General features: G+C 42.3%; 1 protein-coding gene across 3 annotated transcripts in view; it reads right to left on the bottom strand.

The window, feature by feature from the left end:
• The window catches only part of LAMP5 (lysosomal associated membrane protein family member 5), a 39965-nt gene extending 20289 nt beyond the window's left edge, over positions 1–19676 (bottom strand). The window contains exons 1-6 of one of the 3 annotated variants that reach the window (XM_063441503.1): positions 19574–19676; positions 18880–19321; positions 18485–18657; positions 18045–18176; positions 17524–17623; positions 16256–16444 (exon numbers count right to left, since the gene is read on the bottom strand). In XM_063441503.1, coding sequence (XP_063297573.1) covers positions 16256–16444; positions 17524–17623; positions 18045–18176; positions 18485–18657; positions 18880–18937 — 652 coding nt within the window. In that variant the 5' untranslated portion in view covers positions 18938–19321; positions 19574–19676. Of the gene's footprint in view, positions 1–16255; positions 16445–17523; positions 17624–18044; positions 18177–18484; positions 18658–18879; positions 19488–19573 lie in introns of those variants that run through there. The other 2 variants (XM_063441504.1, XM_063441502.1) reach the window with 2 other exon arrangements.
• Between the last annotated feature and the right edge of the window lie 1473 nt (positions 19677–21149).

Below are 21149 nucleotides of genomic sequence, written 5' to 3'. Positions count from 1 at the left end.
AGGAGGAGGATGGCGGCTTAGAGTAGGCGTGCTGCTTGTACTCATGTGTTGATCCCATAGGCGTTTGTGATGTGAGATCATGTGCCTACGCAAAGCAGTTGTACCTAGGTGGGTGTTGGACCTCCCACGACTCAGTTTCCTTTTGCACAGGTTGCAAATGGCATCGCTGTTGTCCGAGGCAGACACACAAAAAAAATGCCACACTGCTGAGCTCTGCAATGACGGCATTCTGGTGGTGGACACAGCATGCGTTGATTGGCGTGCTGTCGGGCTGACCCCGGGTGCTGATGCATGCTGTCTGACTGTGCCACTAGCTCCTTGCGACGACCCCCCCCTGCTTCCAACTCGTCTCCTCCTCCTCCTCTCTGTCTCCCCATCTGAACTTTCGCCCTGTTCTTCTTCTTGCCGAGCGGGCACCCACGTGACATCCATGGACGCATCGTCATCATCAACCGCTTCACTTGTATCTGACAACTCAGAAAAGGAAGCAGCAGCGGGTACAACATCATCATCATCACACCGTACCTCTATGTGTTTAATGCTGCCTGCCTGAGACATATCACTGTTATCTACATCCTCTAGCAATAATGGTTGCACATCACTCATTTCTTCAAACGGGTGTGTGAATAACTCCTCTGACATACCAAGTAAAGCGGCTGTGGTGCTAGTTTTGGTGGTGGCGGCAGGCGGGTGAGTGCTATCTTGAGAGGTGCCTGAAGCTAAGCTGGAGGAGGATGGTGCGTCAAGGTTCCGAGCGGAGGCTGTACAAGATTGGGTGTCCTGTGTTAGCCAGTCAACTAAGTCCTCAGAACTTTTCAAGTTCAGGGTACGTGGCTTCTGAAAACTGGGCATTATTCTAGGGCAAAAGGGAATCACAGCACCACGACCACGACGGCCCCTGCGGGGTGGCCTGCCTCTGCCTGTAATTTTTTTTGGGATTAGTGGTACTATGCGTGCAAGCTACTGTGAGACCAGATATGATTGGCAATGTGCACTGGAACAGTTCTGCAGAGCACACACTGTAGGCCTGAGACACCCACTTGAAGACAAGTAACTGCTATTCAATCTATAACAGTGAAAAACAAATTTTGGTTTTAAAAGCACGCTATAGAGACACCAAATATGATTGGCAACTGTCAAAGCACGCTGGCACAGGTCTGCAGAGCACACGCTGAAGTAGGCCTGACACCCAGACGCTTGCAGACAACTAACTGCTCTTCTATTACAGTGAAAAAAAATATTTATTTTAAATCTAAAGCTTAACCAATTGTTAAAACAGATATGAGTGGTGGCACTGGGCTAGTGGGCACAGTATCCAATGTGAACCTCACACAGAAGCTGGCAGGCAGGCAACTGCTCTTCTATTACAGTGGAAACAAAATTTTGGTTGTAAAAGCACGCTATAGAGACACAAGATATGAGTGGCAACTGTCAAAGCACGCTGGCACAGGTCTGCAGAGCACACGCTGAAGTAGGCCTGAAACACAGACGCTTGCAGACAACTAACTGCTCTTCTATTACAGTGAAAAAAAATATTTATTTTAAATCTAAAGCTTAACCAATTGTTAAAACAGATATGAGTGGTGGCACTGGGCTAGTGGGCACAGTATCCAATGTGGACCTCACACAGAAGCTGGCAGGCAGGCAACTGATCTTCTATTACAGTGGAAACAAAATTTTGGTTGTAAAAGCACGCTATAGAGACACAAGATATGAGTGGCAACTGTCAAAGCACCCTGGCACAGGTCTGCAGAGCACACGCTGAAGTAGGCCTGAAACACAGACGCTTGCAGACAACTAACTGCTCTTCTATTACAGGGAAAAAAAATATTTATTTTAAATCTAAAGCTTAACCAATTGTTAAAACAGATATGAGTGGTGGCACTGGGATAGTGGGCACAGTATCCAATGTGAACCTCACACAGAAGCTGGCAGGCAGGCAACTGCTCTTCTATTACAGTGGAAACAAAATTTTGGTTGTAAAAGCACGCTATAGAGACACAAGATATGAGTGGCAACTGTCAAAGCACGCTGGCAGGGTTGTGCAGGGCACACGCTGAAGGAAGACCTGACAGAGCCGCTTGAAGGACACTGACTGTCTGCTATTAGCTTACACTGGAAACCTTTTTTCTTTGTAAAAGCACGCTAAAGAGACACCAGATATGATTGGCAACTGTCAAAGCACGCTGGCACAGGTCTGCAGAGCACACGCTGAAGTAGGCCTGACACCCAGACGCTTGCAGACAACTAACTGCTCTTCTATTACAGTGAAAAAAAAATATTTATTTTAAATCTAAAGCTTAACCAATTGTTAAAACAGATATGAGTGGTGGCACTGGGCTAGTGGGCACAGTATCCAATGTGAACCTCACACAGAAGCTGGCAGGCAGGCAACTGCTCTTCTATTACAGTGGAAACAAAATTTTGGTTGTTAAAGCACGCTATAGAGACACAAGATATGAGTGGCAACTGTCAAAGCACGCTGGCACAGGTCTGCAGAGCACACGCTGAAGTAGGCCTGAAACACAGACGCTTGCAGACAACTAACTGCTCTTCTATTACAGGGAAAAAAAATATTTATTTTAAATCTAAAGCTTAACCAATTGTTAAAACAGATATGAGTGGTGGCACTGGGCTAGTGGGCACAGTATCCAATGTGAACCTCACACAGAAGCTGGCAGGCAGGCAACTGCTCTTCTATTACAGTGGAAACAAAATTTTGGTTGTAAAAGCACGCTATAGAGACACAAGATATGAGTGGCAACTGTCAAAGCACGCTGGCAGGGTTGTGCAGGGCACACGCTGAAGGAAGGCCTGACAGAGCCGCTTGAAGGACACTGACTGTCTGCTATTAGCTTACACTGGAAACCTTTTTTCTTTGTAAAAGCACGCTAAAGAGACACCAGATATGATTGGCAACTGTCAAAGCACGCTGGCACAGGTCTGCAGAGCACACTCTGAAGTAGGCCTGACACCCAGACGCTTGCAGACAACTAACTGCTCTTCTATTACAGTGAAAAAAAAATATTTATTTTAAATCTAAAGCTTAACCAATTGTTAAAACAGATATGAGTGGTGGCACTGGGCTAGTGGGCACAGTATCCAATGTGAACCTCACACAGAAGCTGGCAGGCAGGCAACTGCTCTTCTATTACAGTGGAAACAAAATTTTGGTTGTAAAAGCACGCTATAGAGACACAAGATATGAGTGGCAACTGTCAAAGCACGCTGGCACAGGTCTGCAGAGCACACGCTGAAGAAGGCCTGAAACACAGACGCTTGCAGACAACTAACTGCTCTTCTATTACAGTGAAAAAAATATATTTATTTTAAATCTAAAGCTTAACCAATTGTTAAAACAGATATGAGTGGTGGCACTGGGCTAGTGGGCACAGTATCCAATGTGAACCTCACACAGAAGCTGGCAGGCAGGCAACTGCTCTTCTATTACAGTGGAAACAAAATTTTGGTTGTAAAAGCACGCTATAGAGACACAAGATATGAGTGGCAACTGTCAAAGCACGCTGGCACAGGTCTGCAGAGCACACGCTGAAGTAGGCCTGAAACACAGACGCTTGCAGACAACTAACTGCTCTTCTATTACAGTGAAAAATAAATATTTATTTTAAATCTAAAGCTTAACCAATTGTTAAAACAGATATGAGTGGTGGCACTGGGCTAGTGGGCACAGTATCCAATGTGAACCTCACACAGAAGCTGGCAGGCAGGCAACTGCTCTTCTATTACAGTGGAAACAAAATTTTGGTTGTAAAAGCACGCTATAGAGACACAAGATATGAGTGGCAACTGTCAAAGCACGCTGGCAGGGTTGTGCAGGGCACACGCTGAAGGAAGGCCTGACAGAGCCGCTTGAAGGACACTGACTGTCTGCTATTAGCTTACACTGGAAACCTTTTTTCTTTGTAAAAGCACGCTAAAGAGACACCAGATATGATTGGCAACTGTCAAAGCACGCTGGCACAGGTCTGCAGAGCACACGCTGAAGTAGGCCTGACACCCAGACGCTTGCAGACAACTAACTGATCTATTACAGTGAAAAAAAATGATTTCTTTAAAATCTAAAGCTTAAGCTATTGTTACAACAGATATGAGTGGTGGCACTGACTGTGCAAATGGGCAAGGCATCCAACCTGACACAGAAGCTGGCAGGCAGGCAACTGCTCTTCTATTACAGTGAAAAAAAAATATTTATTTTAAATCTAAAGCTTAACCAATTGTTAAAACAGATATGAGTGGTGGCACTGGGCTAGTGGGCACAGTATCCAATGTGAACCTCACACAGAAGCTGGCAGGCAGGCAACTGCTCTTCTATTACAGTGAAAAAAATGATTTATTTAAAATCTAAAGCTTAACCAATTGTTAAAACAGATATGAGTGGTGGCACTGACTGTGCAAATGGGCAAGGCATCCAACCTGACACAGAAGCTGGCAGGCAGGCAACTGCTCTTCTATTACAGTGAAAAAAAAATATTTATTTTAAATCTAAAGCTTAACCAATTGTTAAAACAGATATGAGTGGTGGCACTGACTGTGCAAATGGGCAAGGCATCCAACCTCACACAGAAGCTGGCAGGCAGGCAACTGCTCTTCTATTACAGTGAAAAAAAAATATTTATTTTAAATGTAAAGCTTAACCAATTGTTAAAACAGATATGAGTGGTGGCACTGGGCAAATAGGCACAGTATCCAATGTGAACCTCACACAGAAGCTGGCAGGCAGGCAGGCACCTGCAATTACATTACACAGGAAAAAAAAAAAAAAAAAGCAGCCTGTCCTTACAGCAGAGATCAGATGAGTCCTTCAGGATTGTAGTGGACACTGAATACCCTAGCCTAGCTATCAATTTCCCTATCTAATCAGCAGCAGCTAAACTTTCCCTCCTCTCACTAAGCATGCATCTTTCGAATGAATCGAAAATGGATGCTGGGAGGGAGGTTGGAGGGTGTGGAAGGGAGGGAGTGCTGCTGATTGGCTGGAATGTGTCTGCTGACCGAGAGGCACAGGGTCAAAGTTTGCCCAATGATGACGAATAGGGGGCGGATCGAACTGCGCATGTGTCCGCCCGCCGTGGCGAACGCGAACACGCTAAGTTCGCCGGGAACTGTTCGCCGGCGGACAGTTCGGTACATCACTAATTGACATCATCAGGTGGCAGAGCCAGGAACCGGAGCTACCGGAACACAGGTATCACTTGCTGTTTACCAGCGTTTTTTAAAGACTTTGGAATTTATGTGGGTTTTCTGCTGTGTATACCCACTTTTATGCAAGTACGCATAATTTTATCTGTGTGCTAATAAATCATTTGTTATACTGTGCCATTGGGGGTTCCTGCCCCTGCTTGTGTCTCCTATACCGTGCAATTTTTAATAAGAAGATTTACTGCCATTCTGGATATCAATTCATGGGATTTGTTCTCTCCAAGAAGCCTCAGTTACCCATAGAAACAGTTGATAGGGTTCTGGGACATGTGAGTGTTCTCTACATATGTCTATTTTGTGTATGCGTTTTTTTAGATTTCCTTTTGTAGACATGTTTTTCCTGAAATATTGCTGTACATTAAGTATCAATGCAACACTGCTTTCTGGTTTTGGATTATTCACCTACACATCCACCTACATCACGAGGACAATTTTATAAAATATTTTGAAGGTTGTTTCTGTTCCACAGTGTCAGGATTATAGTTGTTCCAGCACGCAGAATAGTATCACACCTAGGACTAAGGATAACGTCTAACTGGACCCTAGAATGGCCGGACTTAACGTATCGCAGAATAGTCAAAATACTTGCCGAGATCAGGGACACAGAATGAGACACAACGATGAGGAAAGCCAGAAGTCTAGGATACCAGAAGTCAAGGAAGTTAAAACTAAGCCAAAGTCAAATACCAGAAAAAAACACGATCAGGAAAACACTCTCAGATAACCAGCTAGTGGAAACCACAACAGAGCGCTGACAAAAAGGTAATTTGTGTTTAAATAACCCTCCTCAGGCTGTAATTGGCTGTCTCTGACCCCAAAATGTGAGTGTGCGTCTATGACGTGACGCTGCACGCACGTCGGCGCCATCTTTGAGGTGGACGAAGGAAAGTGTCTTATAAAAGGCCGATCTGCAGCGGCCAGCGGAATGGAGGGAGACCAGGTAGCTGCCCGCCGAACCCAAGGTACGTTTAAAACATCTCTGGCTGCGTGGCTGCTTAGTTTGAGTGCAGCCACGCCAGCAGAAATGCCAGGAGCCGCGACACATGAGTTATTTTTAAAATAAGTTACATGAATCCTTTTCAGATCCTAGTTTCTTTATAAGGCATACTTTATCTAGAATATCTGCACAATGTAATGCAGTAGACCAGTGATGGCGAACCTATGGCACGCGGCCTTAGGTTCGCCATTAATGCAGAGTAGGCACCTGCCTGCCCAAAAAGGCAGGCGCCTACTCTGCTTCCGTGTCGGGAGGCAGGGGGAGGGATCTGTGAAGCCGCTCCCCTGTCCTCCCGCGCGATGCTGTGTGGAGCGTTGCCGCGTGTTACCATGGCAACGCTCCACACAGCATCCCGCGGGAGGACAGGGGAGCTGCTTCACAGATCCCTCCCCCTGCCTCCTGACACGGAAGCAGTGCTTACCACCACCGGACCACCAGGGATGACTGTGTCCCCCCCTCCTTCATTAAAGGTAAGAAGGAGGAGGAGGGGGAGAAGATACTGATTTTAAAAAAAGTATATTAAAACATGTTTCCCCCCCAGCAGTAGCCCTACTCCCCCACACACACAGTACCCCTACCCCCCACACAGCAGCCCCACAACACACACAGCACCCCTACCCCCCACACAGCAGCCCCACAACACACACTTCACCCCTACCCCCACAGCACAACACCCTTACCCCCGCCCAGCACCCCTACCTCCTCACACAGCACAGCACCCCTCTCACACACACAGCACCCCTCATACACACACACACACACACACATACAGCACCCCTCACACACACACACACACATACAGCACCCCTCATACACACACACACAGCACCCCCCCACACAGCACACCTCATTCACTTACACAGCACCCCTCATACACACACACCACCCCTCACACACACACACAGCACCCCCACACACACACAGCACCCCCACACACACACACACACAGCACCCCCACACACACATCCCACCCCCCCCACACACACACAGCACCCCCCCCCCACACACAGCACCCCACACACACAGCACCCCTCATACACTTACACAGCACCCCTCACACATACACACACCACCCCTCACACACACACACCACCCCCCCACACACACACCCCACACACAGCAACCCTCACACACACACAGCACCCCTCACACACAGCACACACACAGCACCTAACACAAACACATACACTACACCCCTCAATGCAGTATGTGTGTGTATTCAGCAGTCTGTGTGTGTGCGTATTCAGCAGTCTTTGTGTGTGCGTGTATTCAGCAGTCTGTGTGTGTATGTATTCAGCAGTCTGTGTGTGTGTGTATGTATTCAGCAGTCTGTGTGTGTGTGTATTCAGCAGTCTGTGTGTGTATTCAGCGGACTGTGTGTGTGTGTGTACTCAGCAGTCTGTGTGTGTGTACTCAGCAGACTGTCTGTATGTGTATTCAGCAGACTGTGTGTATGTATTCAGCAGTCTGTGTGTGTATGTATTGCATTTGTTGGAGATACTAATAAATTTATATATTTATATCATTATTTAAAATTTGTATAATTGAACTCTCTGTTGTGTTCTTTTAAAACAAAAGTTGTTAATTAGTTCGGACAACAGTACGAGTTGTTTTTTCTAAACTTAAACCTCAGTATTCAGGTTTAATTGCCGTGTTGGCACTTTAAGGAAAAAAAAGTTGGCATGCATTGCGGTTGGGGCACTCGGGCTCAAAAAGGTTCGCCATCACTGCAGTAGATGCTCCAAGATGTACAATGTTTACATATAATGGACAGACAGATTGATCGCTGTTACATCTGTCCGTTTTGGGATCACCAAGAAAGGCGTTGTCCAGGCAACAAGGTTTAAAAGCAATAAATGTCACTTTTTATTTTTTAAGTCTGTATACCAAATAGGTCCCTTATATGTGGACAGCACCTTCTGCTAGCCCTGCTTTGACAACAGCTGAGAACTTGCACACAAGATACATACGTATCTCCTGCTGCCATTATTAGTGCAAACTATGCATTATCACTAACTGGATGCAGAAGAGGAGCATTTTTACTTTTTTTTAAAGTTTGGTTATGCTCAATTTTGTGTCACTTGTTAAGCGACTGGATTCTTGTTTCCACCTGGACGATACATTAACCAATTCCCAGGATAATTATGCCACACATAAAGTGAGACCTTGAAAGTTATTTAGATAGTATTACATGATGGTACATAACTCTGCAATGGTGCTAACCACATGGAGGTACTCGGAATTAAGAACATACTCATGAGTTAAGATTGGGTCATCCCGACCTCAAATACAAAAAGGACCACACTTATTACATAAACCACTATCAAATAAACCACACTCCTTACATAAACCACTATCAATGCACCACACTCATTACATAAACCACTATCAAAGCACCACACTCCTTACATAAACCACTATCAATGCACCACACTCATTACATAAACCACTATCAATGCACCACACTCATTACATAAACCACTATCAAAGCACCACACTCCTTACATAAACCACTATCAACGCACCACACTCATTACATAAACCACTATCAAAGCACCACACTCCTTACATAAACCACTATCAACGCACCACACTCATTACATAAACCACTATCAAAGCACCACACTCCTTACATAAACCACTATCAACGCACCACACTCATTACATAAACCACTATCAATACACCACACTCATTACATAAACCACTACCAAAGAAACCAGGCTCCTTACATAAACCACTTTCAAAGCACCACACTCCTTACATAAACCACTATCAACGCACCACACTCCTTACATAAACCACTATCAAAGCACCACACTCCTTACATAAACCACTATCAACGCACCACACTCATTACATAAACCACTATCAAAGAAACCAGGCTCCTTACATAAACCACTATCAAAGCACCACAATCCTTACATAAACCACTATCAACGCACCACACTCATTACATAAACCACTATCAAAGAAACCAGGCTCCTTACATAAACCACTATCAAATAAACCACACTCCTTACATAAACCACTATCAAAGCACCACACTCATTACATAAACCACTATCAAAGAAACCAGGCTCCTTACATAAACCACTATCAAATAAACCACACTCCTTACATAAACCACTATCAATGTACCACACTCATTACATAAACCACTATCAAAGAAACCACACTCCTTACATAAACCACTATCAACGCACCACATTCATTACATAAACCACTATCAATACACCACACTCATTACATAAACCACTACCAAAGAAACCAGGCTCCTTACATAAACCACTTTCAAAGCACCACACTCCTTACATAAACCACTATCAACGCACCACACTCCTTACATAAACCACTATCAAAGCACCACACTCCTTACATAAACCACTATCAACGCACCACACTCATTACATAAACCACTATCAAAGAAACCAGGCTCCTTACATAAACCACTATCAAAGCACCACAATCCTTACATAAATCACTATCAACGCACCACACTCATTACATAAACCACTATCAAAGAAACCAGGCTCCTTACATAAACCTCTATCAAATAAACCACACTCCTTACATAAACCACTATCAAAGCACCACACTCATTACATAAACCACTATCAAAGAAACCAGGCTCCTTACATAAACCACTATCAAATAAACCACACTCCTTACATAAACCACTATCAATGTACCACACTCATTACATAAACCACTATCAAAGAAACCAGGCTCCTTACATAAACCACTATCAACGCACCACACTCCTTACATAAACCACTATCAACGCACCACACTCATTACATAAACCACTATCAAAGCACCACACTCCTTACATAAACCACTATCAACACACCACACTCATTACATAAACCACTATCAAAGAAACCAGGCTCCTTACATAAACCACTACCAAAGCACCACACTCCTTACATAAACCACTATCAACGCACCACACTCATTACATAAACCACTATCAAAGAAACCAGGCTCCTTACATAAACCACTATCAAAGCACCACACTCCTTACATAAACCACTATCAACGCACCACACTCATTACATAAACCACTATCAAAGCACCACACTCATTACATAAACCACTATCAAATAAACCACACTCCTTACATAAACCACTATCAATGTACTCCCCATATCTAACACACTATCAAAACACTACACCCCATATATTAAACACTATCAAAACACTACACCCTATATCTAACACACTATAAAAACACAACACCCCATGTATTAAACACTATCAAAACACTACACCCCATATCTAAACCAGTATCAAAACACTACACCCCATATCTAAACCAGTATCAAAACATTACACCCCATATCTAACACACTATCAAAACACTACACCTCATGTATTAAACACTATCAAAACACTACACCCCATATCTAAACCAGTATCAAAACATTACGCCCCATATCGAACACACTATCAAAACACTACACCCCATATCTAAACCAGTATCAAAACACTACACCCCATATCTAAACCAGTATCAAAACATTACACCCCATATCTAAAACATTATAAAAACGCTACACCCCATGTATTAAACACTATCAAAACACTATACCACATATCTAAAACACTATCAAAACACTACACCCCATATATAAAATACTATGAAAGCACTACACCACATGTAGAATGCTTTAAAAAAAAAAACACCACTACATATCTAAAACACTATCAAAGTACTACACCACTATCTTAAACACAATGGTGGAACTAATGTAGTTAGGGCCCTGGTGCAAGAACTTTTTTTGAGTCCCCCTCCAGTGCGATATTCCCAACAGTCATACAGCTCCCACAATGCAATGTAAGCTGGGGACCTACCATAAACCCATCCTTGCAGCAGTTGTGAGCAGTGTTTGTGCGTTTGAATGTAATCATGTTTTTGTACTGAGTATGTGTGTGCGCATGTAGGTAGTGGCGTACATACCGGGGTTGCAGGGGTCGCGACTGCGACCGAGCCTGGCCCACCAGGTGGCCCGGCCGCCCTGCGACCCAGGTATGTACCCACTGGGCCAGCCTCTTCTCCTGGGGGGCCCAGGAGCCGGCCACCTCCGGGTCCCCCGAGGCTGGCCCTGCTGTCACCCGGCTAGCTGGTCCTGCGGGCGCGCGAGGGAGCACTCTCGCACCGCACTGATACCGGAGCCGGAAGATGACACCAGCCAGCCGGGTGACAGCAGGGCCATAAGCACCACTGGACCCCAGGGAATCCCCTCAGCTCTCCCACAGGTAAGGAGGCTGGGGGGATGAATTTTTTTTAAAAAAGTGTGTGTGTGTATGTTAGTGAGTGTATGTTAGTGAGTGTGTGTTAGTGTGTGTGTGTATGTTAGTGAGTGTGTATAAGTGAGTGTGTGTTAGTGTGTGTGTGTATGTTAGTGAGTGTGTGTTAGTGTGTGTATGTTAGTGAGTGTGTGTGAGTGTTAGTGAGTGTGTGTTAGTGTGTGTATGTTAGTGAGTGTATGTTAGTGAGTGTGTGTGAGTGTTAGTGTGTGTGTATGTTAGTGAGTGTGTGTTAGTGTGTGTATGTTAGTGAGTGTATGTTAGTGAGTGTGTGTTAGTGTTAGTGAGTGTGTGCTTGTGTGTGTATGTTAGTGAGTGTATGTTAGTGTGTGTGTATGTTAGTGAGTGTATGTTAGTGAGTGTTAGTGTGTGTGTTAGTGTTAGAGTGTTAGTGTTAGAGTGTGTGTGTGTGTGTGTGTGTGTGTTAGAGTGTGTGTGTGTGTTAGAGTGTGTGTGTGTGTTAGTGTAAGAGTGTGTGTGTGTTAGTGTTAGAGTGTTAGTGTTAGAGTGTGTGTCTGTTACTGAGTATGTTTGTGTGCATCTGTTAGTGAGTGTGTGTCTGTTAGTGAGTGTGTATGTATGTCTGTCACTGAGTGTGTGTCTGTCAGCAAATGTGTGCGTCTGTTCATGAGATTGTGTGTATGTCTTAAGCACTTACCTTTCTCCAGCGCCAGACTCCCTTGGCGCTGGGGATCTCTCCGCCCCGATCCGCCTCTCAGCTCCGAATGCGCATGCGTGGCAAGAGCCACACGTGCATTCAAACCGCCCATAGGAAAGCATTAGTCAATGCTTTCCTATGGACGTTCAGCGTCTTTTCACTGTGATTTTCACAGTGAGAATCGCAGAAAATCCTCTAGCGGCTGTCAATGAGACAGCCACTAGAGGCTGGATTAACCCTCAGTGAAAGAGCTGCAGGGTTAAAACTAGAGAGACCTGGCACCCAGACCACTTCATTGAGCTGATGTGATCTGGGTGTCTGTAGTGGTCCTTTAAGTGTATGTGTTTATGCATGCACTGGCGTACATACCACGGTCGCACTGGTCGCAGCCATATGTTGCGGCCCCAGCCCGCACAAAGTAAGCCTGCGTGGGGGGGGGGGGGGGCATGGATCAGTTTTCGCACAGGGGCCCCATGGATTGTGTGTATGCCACTGCATGTAGGGGTTTATTAATATGTACTGTTGTTATTGGAATGCAGTGGTGTACTTCTATGTAATGTTTGAGTTTGACTAAAGGGGTGTGTTTGTATGTATTGTTAGCTTTTGAATGCGGGTGTACATTTATATGTAATATTGGTGTTTGGATGAAGGGTTACATTTGGATATAATGTTGGCATTTGATTACAGGAGTGTTTTTGCATGTAGTGTTGTCATTTGATTGCTGACATGTATGTTCATATACACATACATACAGTATCTCACAAAAGTGAGTACACCCCTCACATTTTTGTAACTATTTTATTATATATTTTTATGTGACAATACTGAAGAAATGACACTCTGCTACAATGTAAAGTAGTAAGTGTACAGCCTGTATAACAGTGTAAATTTGCTTTGCCCTCAAAGTAACTCAAAACATGGCCATTGATGTCTAAACCATTGGCAACAAAAGTAAGTACACCCTTTAGTGGAAATGTCCAAATTGGGCCCAAAGTGTCAATATTTTGTGTGGCCACCATTATTTTCCAGCACTGCCTTAACCCTCATGAGCATGGATTTAACCAGAGCTTCATAGGTTGCCATTGGAGACCTCTTCCACTCCTCCATGACGACATCACGGAGCTGGTGGATGTTAGAGATCTTGCGCTCCCCCACCTTTCATTTGTGGATGCCCCACAAATGCTCAATAGGGTTTAGGTCTAGAGACATACTTGGCCAGTCTATCACCTTTACCTTCAGCTTCTTTAACAAGGCAGTGGTCATCTTCGAGGTATGTTTGGGGTCGTTATCATGTTGGAATACTGCCTTGCGGCCCAGTCTCTGAAGGGAGGGGATCATGCTCTAGTTCAGTATGTCACAGTACATGTGGGCATTTATGGTTCCATTAATGAACTGTAGCTCGCCAGTTGCCAGCAGCACTCTTGCAAGCCCAGACCATGTCACTCCCACCACCATGCTTGACTTGTGGTGTACTTGTCTGTATTCCTCACCTGGTTGCTGCCACACATGCTTTACACCATCTGAACCAAATAAGTTTATCTTGATCTCATCAGACCACAGGACATGGTTCCAGTAATCCATGTCCTTAGTCTGCTTGTCTTCAGCAAACTGTTTGTGGGCTTTCTTGTGCATCATCTTTAGAAGAGGCTTCCTTCTGGGAAGACAGCCATGCAGACCAATATGATACAGTGTGCGGCATATGGTCTGAGCACTTACAGGCTGACCCCTAACCCCTTTAACCTCTGCAGCAATGCTGGCAGCAGTCATACGTCTATTTCCCAAAGACAACCTCTGGATATGACGCTGAGCATGTGCACTCAACTTCTTTGGTCGACTATGGCGAGGCCTGTTCTGGGTGGAACCTGTCCTGTGAAACTGCTATATGGTCTTGCCCACCATGCTGCAGCTCAGTTTCAGGGTCTTGGCAATCTTCTTATAGCCTAGGCCATCTTTATGTAGAGCAATAATTATTTTTTTCAGATCCTCAGAGAGTTATTTGCCATGAGGTTCCATGTTCAACTTCCAGTGACCAGTATGAGAGAGTGTGAGAGCGATAACACCAAATTTAAAACACCTGCTCCCCATTCACACCTGAGAGTCATATGACATTGGGAGGGAAAATGGCTAATTGGGCCCAATTTGGACATTTCCACTTAGGGGTGTACTCATTTTTGTTGCCAACAGTTTAGACATTAATGGCTGTGTATTAAGTTATTTTGAGGGAACAGCAAATTTACACTGTTATACAGGCTGTACACTTACTACTTTACATTGTAGCAGTATCATTTCTTCAGTGTTGTCACATGAAAAGATATAATAAAATATTTACAAAAATGTGAAGGGTGATCTCACTTTTGTGAGATACTGTACATATGTACACAGATATGCATTGACACACACACAGATACAAGCACTGACACATTGGCACATACAATGATACACATTGATGCTTGCATACACTCAGACACACGCATATACTCACTGACATATACTCAGACACACACACAGATACACACTTAAAACACACTGACATGCACACAAATACACACACTGACACAGTGACACACACACACACTAATAGACATTGATGCATACATACACTTAGACACACATATTTCCTCACTGACATACACATAGATACATACACTGACACACAGACACACACATATAAACACAGTGATACAGATACATCCACTGACACATTGACACACACACGGACACAAACTGATGCATGCATACACTTAGATGCACACATATACTCACCAACATACACAGATACATAGATATAAACACACTGACACACACACAGATGCAAACACTGACACAGTGACACACACACTGAAACGCACTGATGGATTCATACACACAGACACACACATATACTCACTGACATACACACAGATACACACTGACAAACAGATGCACACATATAAACACAGTGACATACAAACAAATACACACACTAACATGTGCACAGACTGATACGCAAATACACACTGACAAATACACATAGATAGGCACACATGTCATAATTCCTATATTCTTATCCACTCTCCTAACATACATTTTATGTTCACAGGGGACTACCCTGAGGTCTTGCTGCTGGCTGAGTCTGAGTGGAGTGTAGGGCATAGTGCTCTCTACGTAGCTGGGAGGCAGTGACCTGCTCTCACTACCTCCCAGGCTACTAAGATTACAGGGGCCTGTTTTGCTGTTAAAAGGTTGCAGCACCCGATTGACACCCCTTGTTCAGCAACAACAACGGGTCCCCTAATCATGCAGACCCTGATGCAGCTACACCAGCGGTAGTTCTGCCACTGCTTAAACACTATCAAAGATACATCACCATCTATCAGCCTATTGGTTATAGCTGTCCCATAAACTATTTCTCCAGTCTCCGCCAGAATAGCTCCATCCAACGACTCTCTCTGGGATATGATCAATGTCCTACCGACCTGGTCATTAAAGTCCAGTTTACAACATTTTCAGTCAAGTCCTTTTTTGTGCTATATTGTTCCTGCTATTTGAAAATTAATGTAATGATGCTCTGATCATTTACGGCTTGGAATATTTTTTCTCCCTTGGGTATTTTTTCTCATTGCAACACAAACATTATTGCTTTTTCTCGTCAACTTTATACTCTGCTTGTTTAGATCGTTATGATACTGTTCATTAAGATAAATTACAAAACCTAATCAACAATTGCATAAAGAGCATTTACTTGAAAATCACACGAGGCATTAAGTGGACCCAAGTGATTTCCATCCAATGAATTATTACTAGACTTTTCGTAGCACTTTATTGAACAAGAACCTATTTAGATGGTTGGAACAATGGGATGAATAGATTTCAGTTTTCATATGTTAATTGCTTTAGAAAACATGTAAATCTTCTTCTCCACTTACATTGTGTTTTACCTAGATTAATGACATAGCTATCATAATAAATCCTAAATTAAAAATATTGAATAGTCTGCAGGTAATTATTTTGTATACAAGGCATAGGAATGGAATCGAACGGGCTCAATGAAAAAGATTGGTGACGTTCATAGCACTATAAAATACTGTACCTTCGCTGTAGACAAAATCTCTCTGGATATCAAATGGCTGAATGTGTACATTAGAGAGGAACAAGGTCACAGTTTTTTTTTGATCAGTAGAGGTTAGACTGATCCTTTCGGTGGCTTCACATTCATAGGACATTCCAATTGGTGTCACCATAAGAGAAAGGTGTTGCCTGCTTGCAGTGTGCCTCCCAGCTAAAAACAAAATATACATAATTGTATTAAAGCTTCAATACGTAACTATGAAAGAACAAACAATCAGCTTTTAATCATTTGCAAACTTCCATCAATAAGGGGAATTGCAGAATTTAATCAGTTGAAATATTGAACCACAAAAATTCTAAATTGAAATTGTACTTATTCCACCATGGCAACCAACAATCTGTTTATCACATGTTTTTCATTTGTAGTACCTACTATAATTTAAAGATATGACTTGTAAAAAAAATAAATAAATATTATTTCAAATAAACTTTAAATATATCAAAACACCTTTATCTTAAAACACATATATCATGAATTCAAATAACAACAACAGATAGCAATTGTCAACAGAAACAGTATGACATTACAACAATATAACTGGTATCACATTTCATACGGACATCATTCTGGATTGAATTGTGCTGGCTGCACCTGATGGGTGGTATTTTGTTCTTTGAAATCAAAGTGTCTGCAGGTGGTTAACCCCTTGTGTGCTACATGTGTGTTTATTCCCCTGGCACACAGAAGATGTTAGGTAATTGGGCAACCATAAGCACTTCAGAAGAATGCTGATACCACTGTGGATTTTAAAGATTATATCATATAATGCAGAGACAGGACATGGACATACTATACACCTTACACAGACAGATGGAAAAGCTCAGTTAGTCAAGAGAGAGCTGCATTGTAGCCAGCAATAGATGAACATCTGGCAGTGATACGTCAGCAGTCGACTGCAAAAATGAGTCAGCGACTGCAGCTAATGTTTCATCTGGCCATATTAGCTCCTATTTTCTTCTCCCCCCCCCCTCCAAATCCCCTCCTGTGCTAATACAGTAATTGTGGGGTTTCACAAATTAAGCAGAGATATTTGTTTTAACAGCAACATAAATCATTTTAAGCCAAGCAGGCCTGGTTTAACATTATATGATGTGTTGAATGTGTGTGCCCACGGTATGGGAGTGAGAATTGCTTTTGAAGTAGTAAGCATTATCTAGGTATTAGTGGAATCCACAATCTTGCAAGAAAATTGTAATTAAGTGTCAAAATGATAGGGTTTAGATACTCACGTCTCGCTCCAGTTTTAAAATTTGTGCGCTCTGAAACATCGTAGGAAAACTGGACTTTATTTATTTTCCAGTTATTGGAATAAGGTTTCATTGGATCATCCTGTTTGTAAAACAAATAAGGGAAGAATTTATACAGTGAAATTCTAAATCCTGCCGATTTGAACATAATTTAAGTGAAGCTTCAGATAAATTCTAGTTATTTGTCACCTTTGAAAAAAAAAAAAGTGAAATATTTTTGGATTCTTTGACTACTACTGGAAACCAATTTCCCAACTCTTCATAGAAGTACAATTAGGAATAACTGGAGGATGAAATTACAATTTAGAATTTCAGTGAAAATTAGTGGGAAAATTCAGTCTATTTCAAGAAAAGAAAAATGATGAAAAAAAGTTTATTTTGTCCAATATTCTTTATATACATTGAGTTCCTTAGAGGATATTATTCACAATCAATGTAATCAGAAAACATCATTAAGTTTGTCCATGCTTGATGTACACAAAATTAATTACATGTTTAATTACCTTTAGGAAAAACAGCTTTAGAGTATAAGCATTGTCTGCCCAGGACAAATGTAGTTCGGACTCATTACTCCAACATTTTCCTTTTATATCCGTATCTCTCGGCAACTGAATGTTCGCTTCTTCTGGATTCCACTATGACACACATATAGCCACACAAAACACAATGAGATCTGAATATAGCTATATCTCATATACTGAGTGTTCATTCATTCTAGATAGAGTAACCAGAGATACAGTGGACTATAAGAGACATTTAATGAGATTAATAGAGCATGCAACCCAGAATTTATTTAATTTCTTTTTACAGTTTTACCTAGCAACACGGGCATTTAAAACACATGTCAACATTAGAATTTTTGAAGATTACATACTGGCAGAAACAACATGCAATATGTGAAAAATACAGTCAGTTACTGCTCTTGTAGTAAATAAGGACTCACATCCACTTCATTGCTGGAAGGTACTTCATATGGCACAAGGATTCTAGCAGAAAATTCGGCCATTAGACACGTTGTCCCGTTTTCTCGAATGGCAAATATATTTTTTTCAGGATTGCTAGACAGACCAGAGAGATTCTCGACTTCTTGTTCGGCAGCATTATGACCCATCATACCTGATGAAGAGAATTCTCACCGTGAGTTTTAAATCAAACAGTGCCAAGCAACCCTGCAGTCACCTCCATTCAAACCACGAGTAGACAGAAGCATGCAGTTACTTCTACACTAATCAGCCCTGCTGGTTTAATAAGCAAATATTCCATCAGTATTTAATATAAATTATGCATAACTCTGGACTCCATTCAATAATAACAGTTGTAATAAGAAGAAATACCTACATAAAATAAGAATGAATAGTTGCAGTCCTAGGATAGTGGTGTCTCCTATGAAATCCATGCTTTTTGGTGAGTTGCTTTTGAGAATGGTCCCAGCTATCCAAATCGTGTGTCTTTTAAGTGGTCGCAGGCTGGGACCTGAGTCCTCTTAGACAGAAGACCCCAAACTGTCTGTAATTCGCATAGGAGAGATACAGGAGCTGTCCAGAGTGCTGAAGTGGACTCCGTGCTGCGATACAAGTCTCCACAGATCAGACGCACACAGAGCTGTCCAGGGTCCTGAATCAGATACACTGTAGCAGATCCGCACAGGAGATGAGGTGCAGGGACTGTCCAGGGTGCTGAAGGCACAAATAGCTCCTGATCACAGCTTCTACAAAGTGCAATATAGTGGATGCAGTACTCTGCACTGTATGGCTAGATGTTCAGTCACTGGTGAGTCAGCCTAGAGAGAAAAGTAGCATTAAGTGGGATTCTACAAATTTTTACATTACCGACTCTACCTCAGTGCCTGACAGAGAGATCTGACAAAATGGAAACACGGTTTGTGATTTACAGAACAGAGAATTCAGATGGAGATAGAAGTGAGGATGTTGCAGTGCAGGCTGGCTTTGATCTCAGCATGTAGAACTAATTCACACAGATGTGTGCAGGGCTGGGGGTGGAGGGTGCATGGCTAAGCCGGTCTATCACTTACCTACCTCGCATTGCTGGAGCACAGACTGCATTTACAGAGAATCTAGCTGATCCGTGAGAAGTTAGACTAACGCCCCCATGGAATAGGTGTCAGGGAGACTGGGATTCTCTCACACAGAATGCAGACATTCTCCAACTGGGGGGAAAGGGAGATATAGCTCGTGTGCAGCAATACATTATATGGTACTGAAAAGTTACACACTGAATATAAACATCATTATAGAATTATATAATCAAATATTCATTCTATATATAAATAATACTATGATATATAATATATACACATACATATATGTAAATACACATTCCCTTCCCTCTATTCATATTTATTAGTTTCATAGTACATTATGGACACAAGGGGAAAGGTCCCTTGGATATGATTGGAAAGAAATGGATACAATTACATGATGTGAAAGTGTGGGTCCAATTCTCACATGTTAGTGGGGAAGTGGCGGATGGGGTGAGGGGGGGGGGCAATGAGGTAGGTACTGCAGTGTTTGCAGGGTGGTTTTCCCAGTCACCTTGAGGGTCACTTTTACATTTCACTCTTGTTTTTTTTTGTGTGTGTGTACTCCTTTTTTTCACTCTTCTAAGCTTTTTTTTTCTCCAGAGCAATTCTGTATCATGCTGAGACTATCACAGCTCTTTTCCAAGAAGCGGTATTAGACAGTAATATGATGGATGCGTCACACTTGTATACAGTATTATTGCTATTCAGAGAGCGGCACTCAATATATAGTGTGGTTTTTAAACATTTTGGGCCGCAGTTTAAGATTTCATGATTTTCCCATATAAAATAGTCATCATAGTCATCATTGTATTTTATAGATATGAGAGTATTACATTTTATGCTATAGCCTACTCCTGTTTTAAAGACTATATATGTGTGTTTGTGAGTGTTTTATATATATATATATATATATATATATATATATATATATATATATATAAAGAGAGAGAAAGCACATTACAATTACAATTATTCATATGGTACCAACATATTCCACAGTGATGTTCAATAAATACATTTACATTTAATAATAACACACAATGACTGACTTACAGTAAAAGTAGGCCCTGTGCAAACTAGCTTTCAATATACAGGTAATAGTGAAGTTTGCATTAAGGAAAAAAGACAAAATAGAACGTCTAGTGGTTTATAATTTGTCTCTAAAATCTGGCTATTTCAGCATTATATATGTTGTCTATATTCAGCCTCTCTATCTTTGTGGATATGCCAGGATGGCAGCTGGGGAGAGAGAATTACACCTGACATATTGGTTTCAATAGTGAATAAATGATTTAATTTACTCCCATTAATCTCACGTAACCCAGGACATGTATATCCATGTGCTGCAATGAGTCAGTCTGCTACAAAGAGTCCACATTGCACAGAATCAAGATTTTTTTTAATGCAGGGTGTGATGTCACCTGCAGAATGGGATTTGAAAACTGGATCTGCCAATTGCAAATGATACATTTGTATCTACAGAGAGAGCAGACCCATGACTTATATCCATCAACTAAGCTGAACTCTCTGGTTTTCTGATTACACTTAGCACCGTTAATGTAGGTCA

This window comes from Pelobates fuscus, chromosome 2, assembly GCF_036172605.1.
Source record: "Pelobates fuscus isolate aPelFus1 chromosome 2, aPelFus1.pri, whole genome shotgun sequence".
NCBI lineage: Eukaryota > Metazoa > Chordata > Amphibia > Anura > Pelobatidae > Pelobates > Pelobates fuscus.
This window is presented reverse-complemented; position numbering and strand designations above follow the sequence as displayed.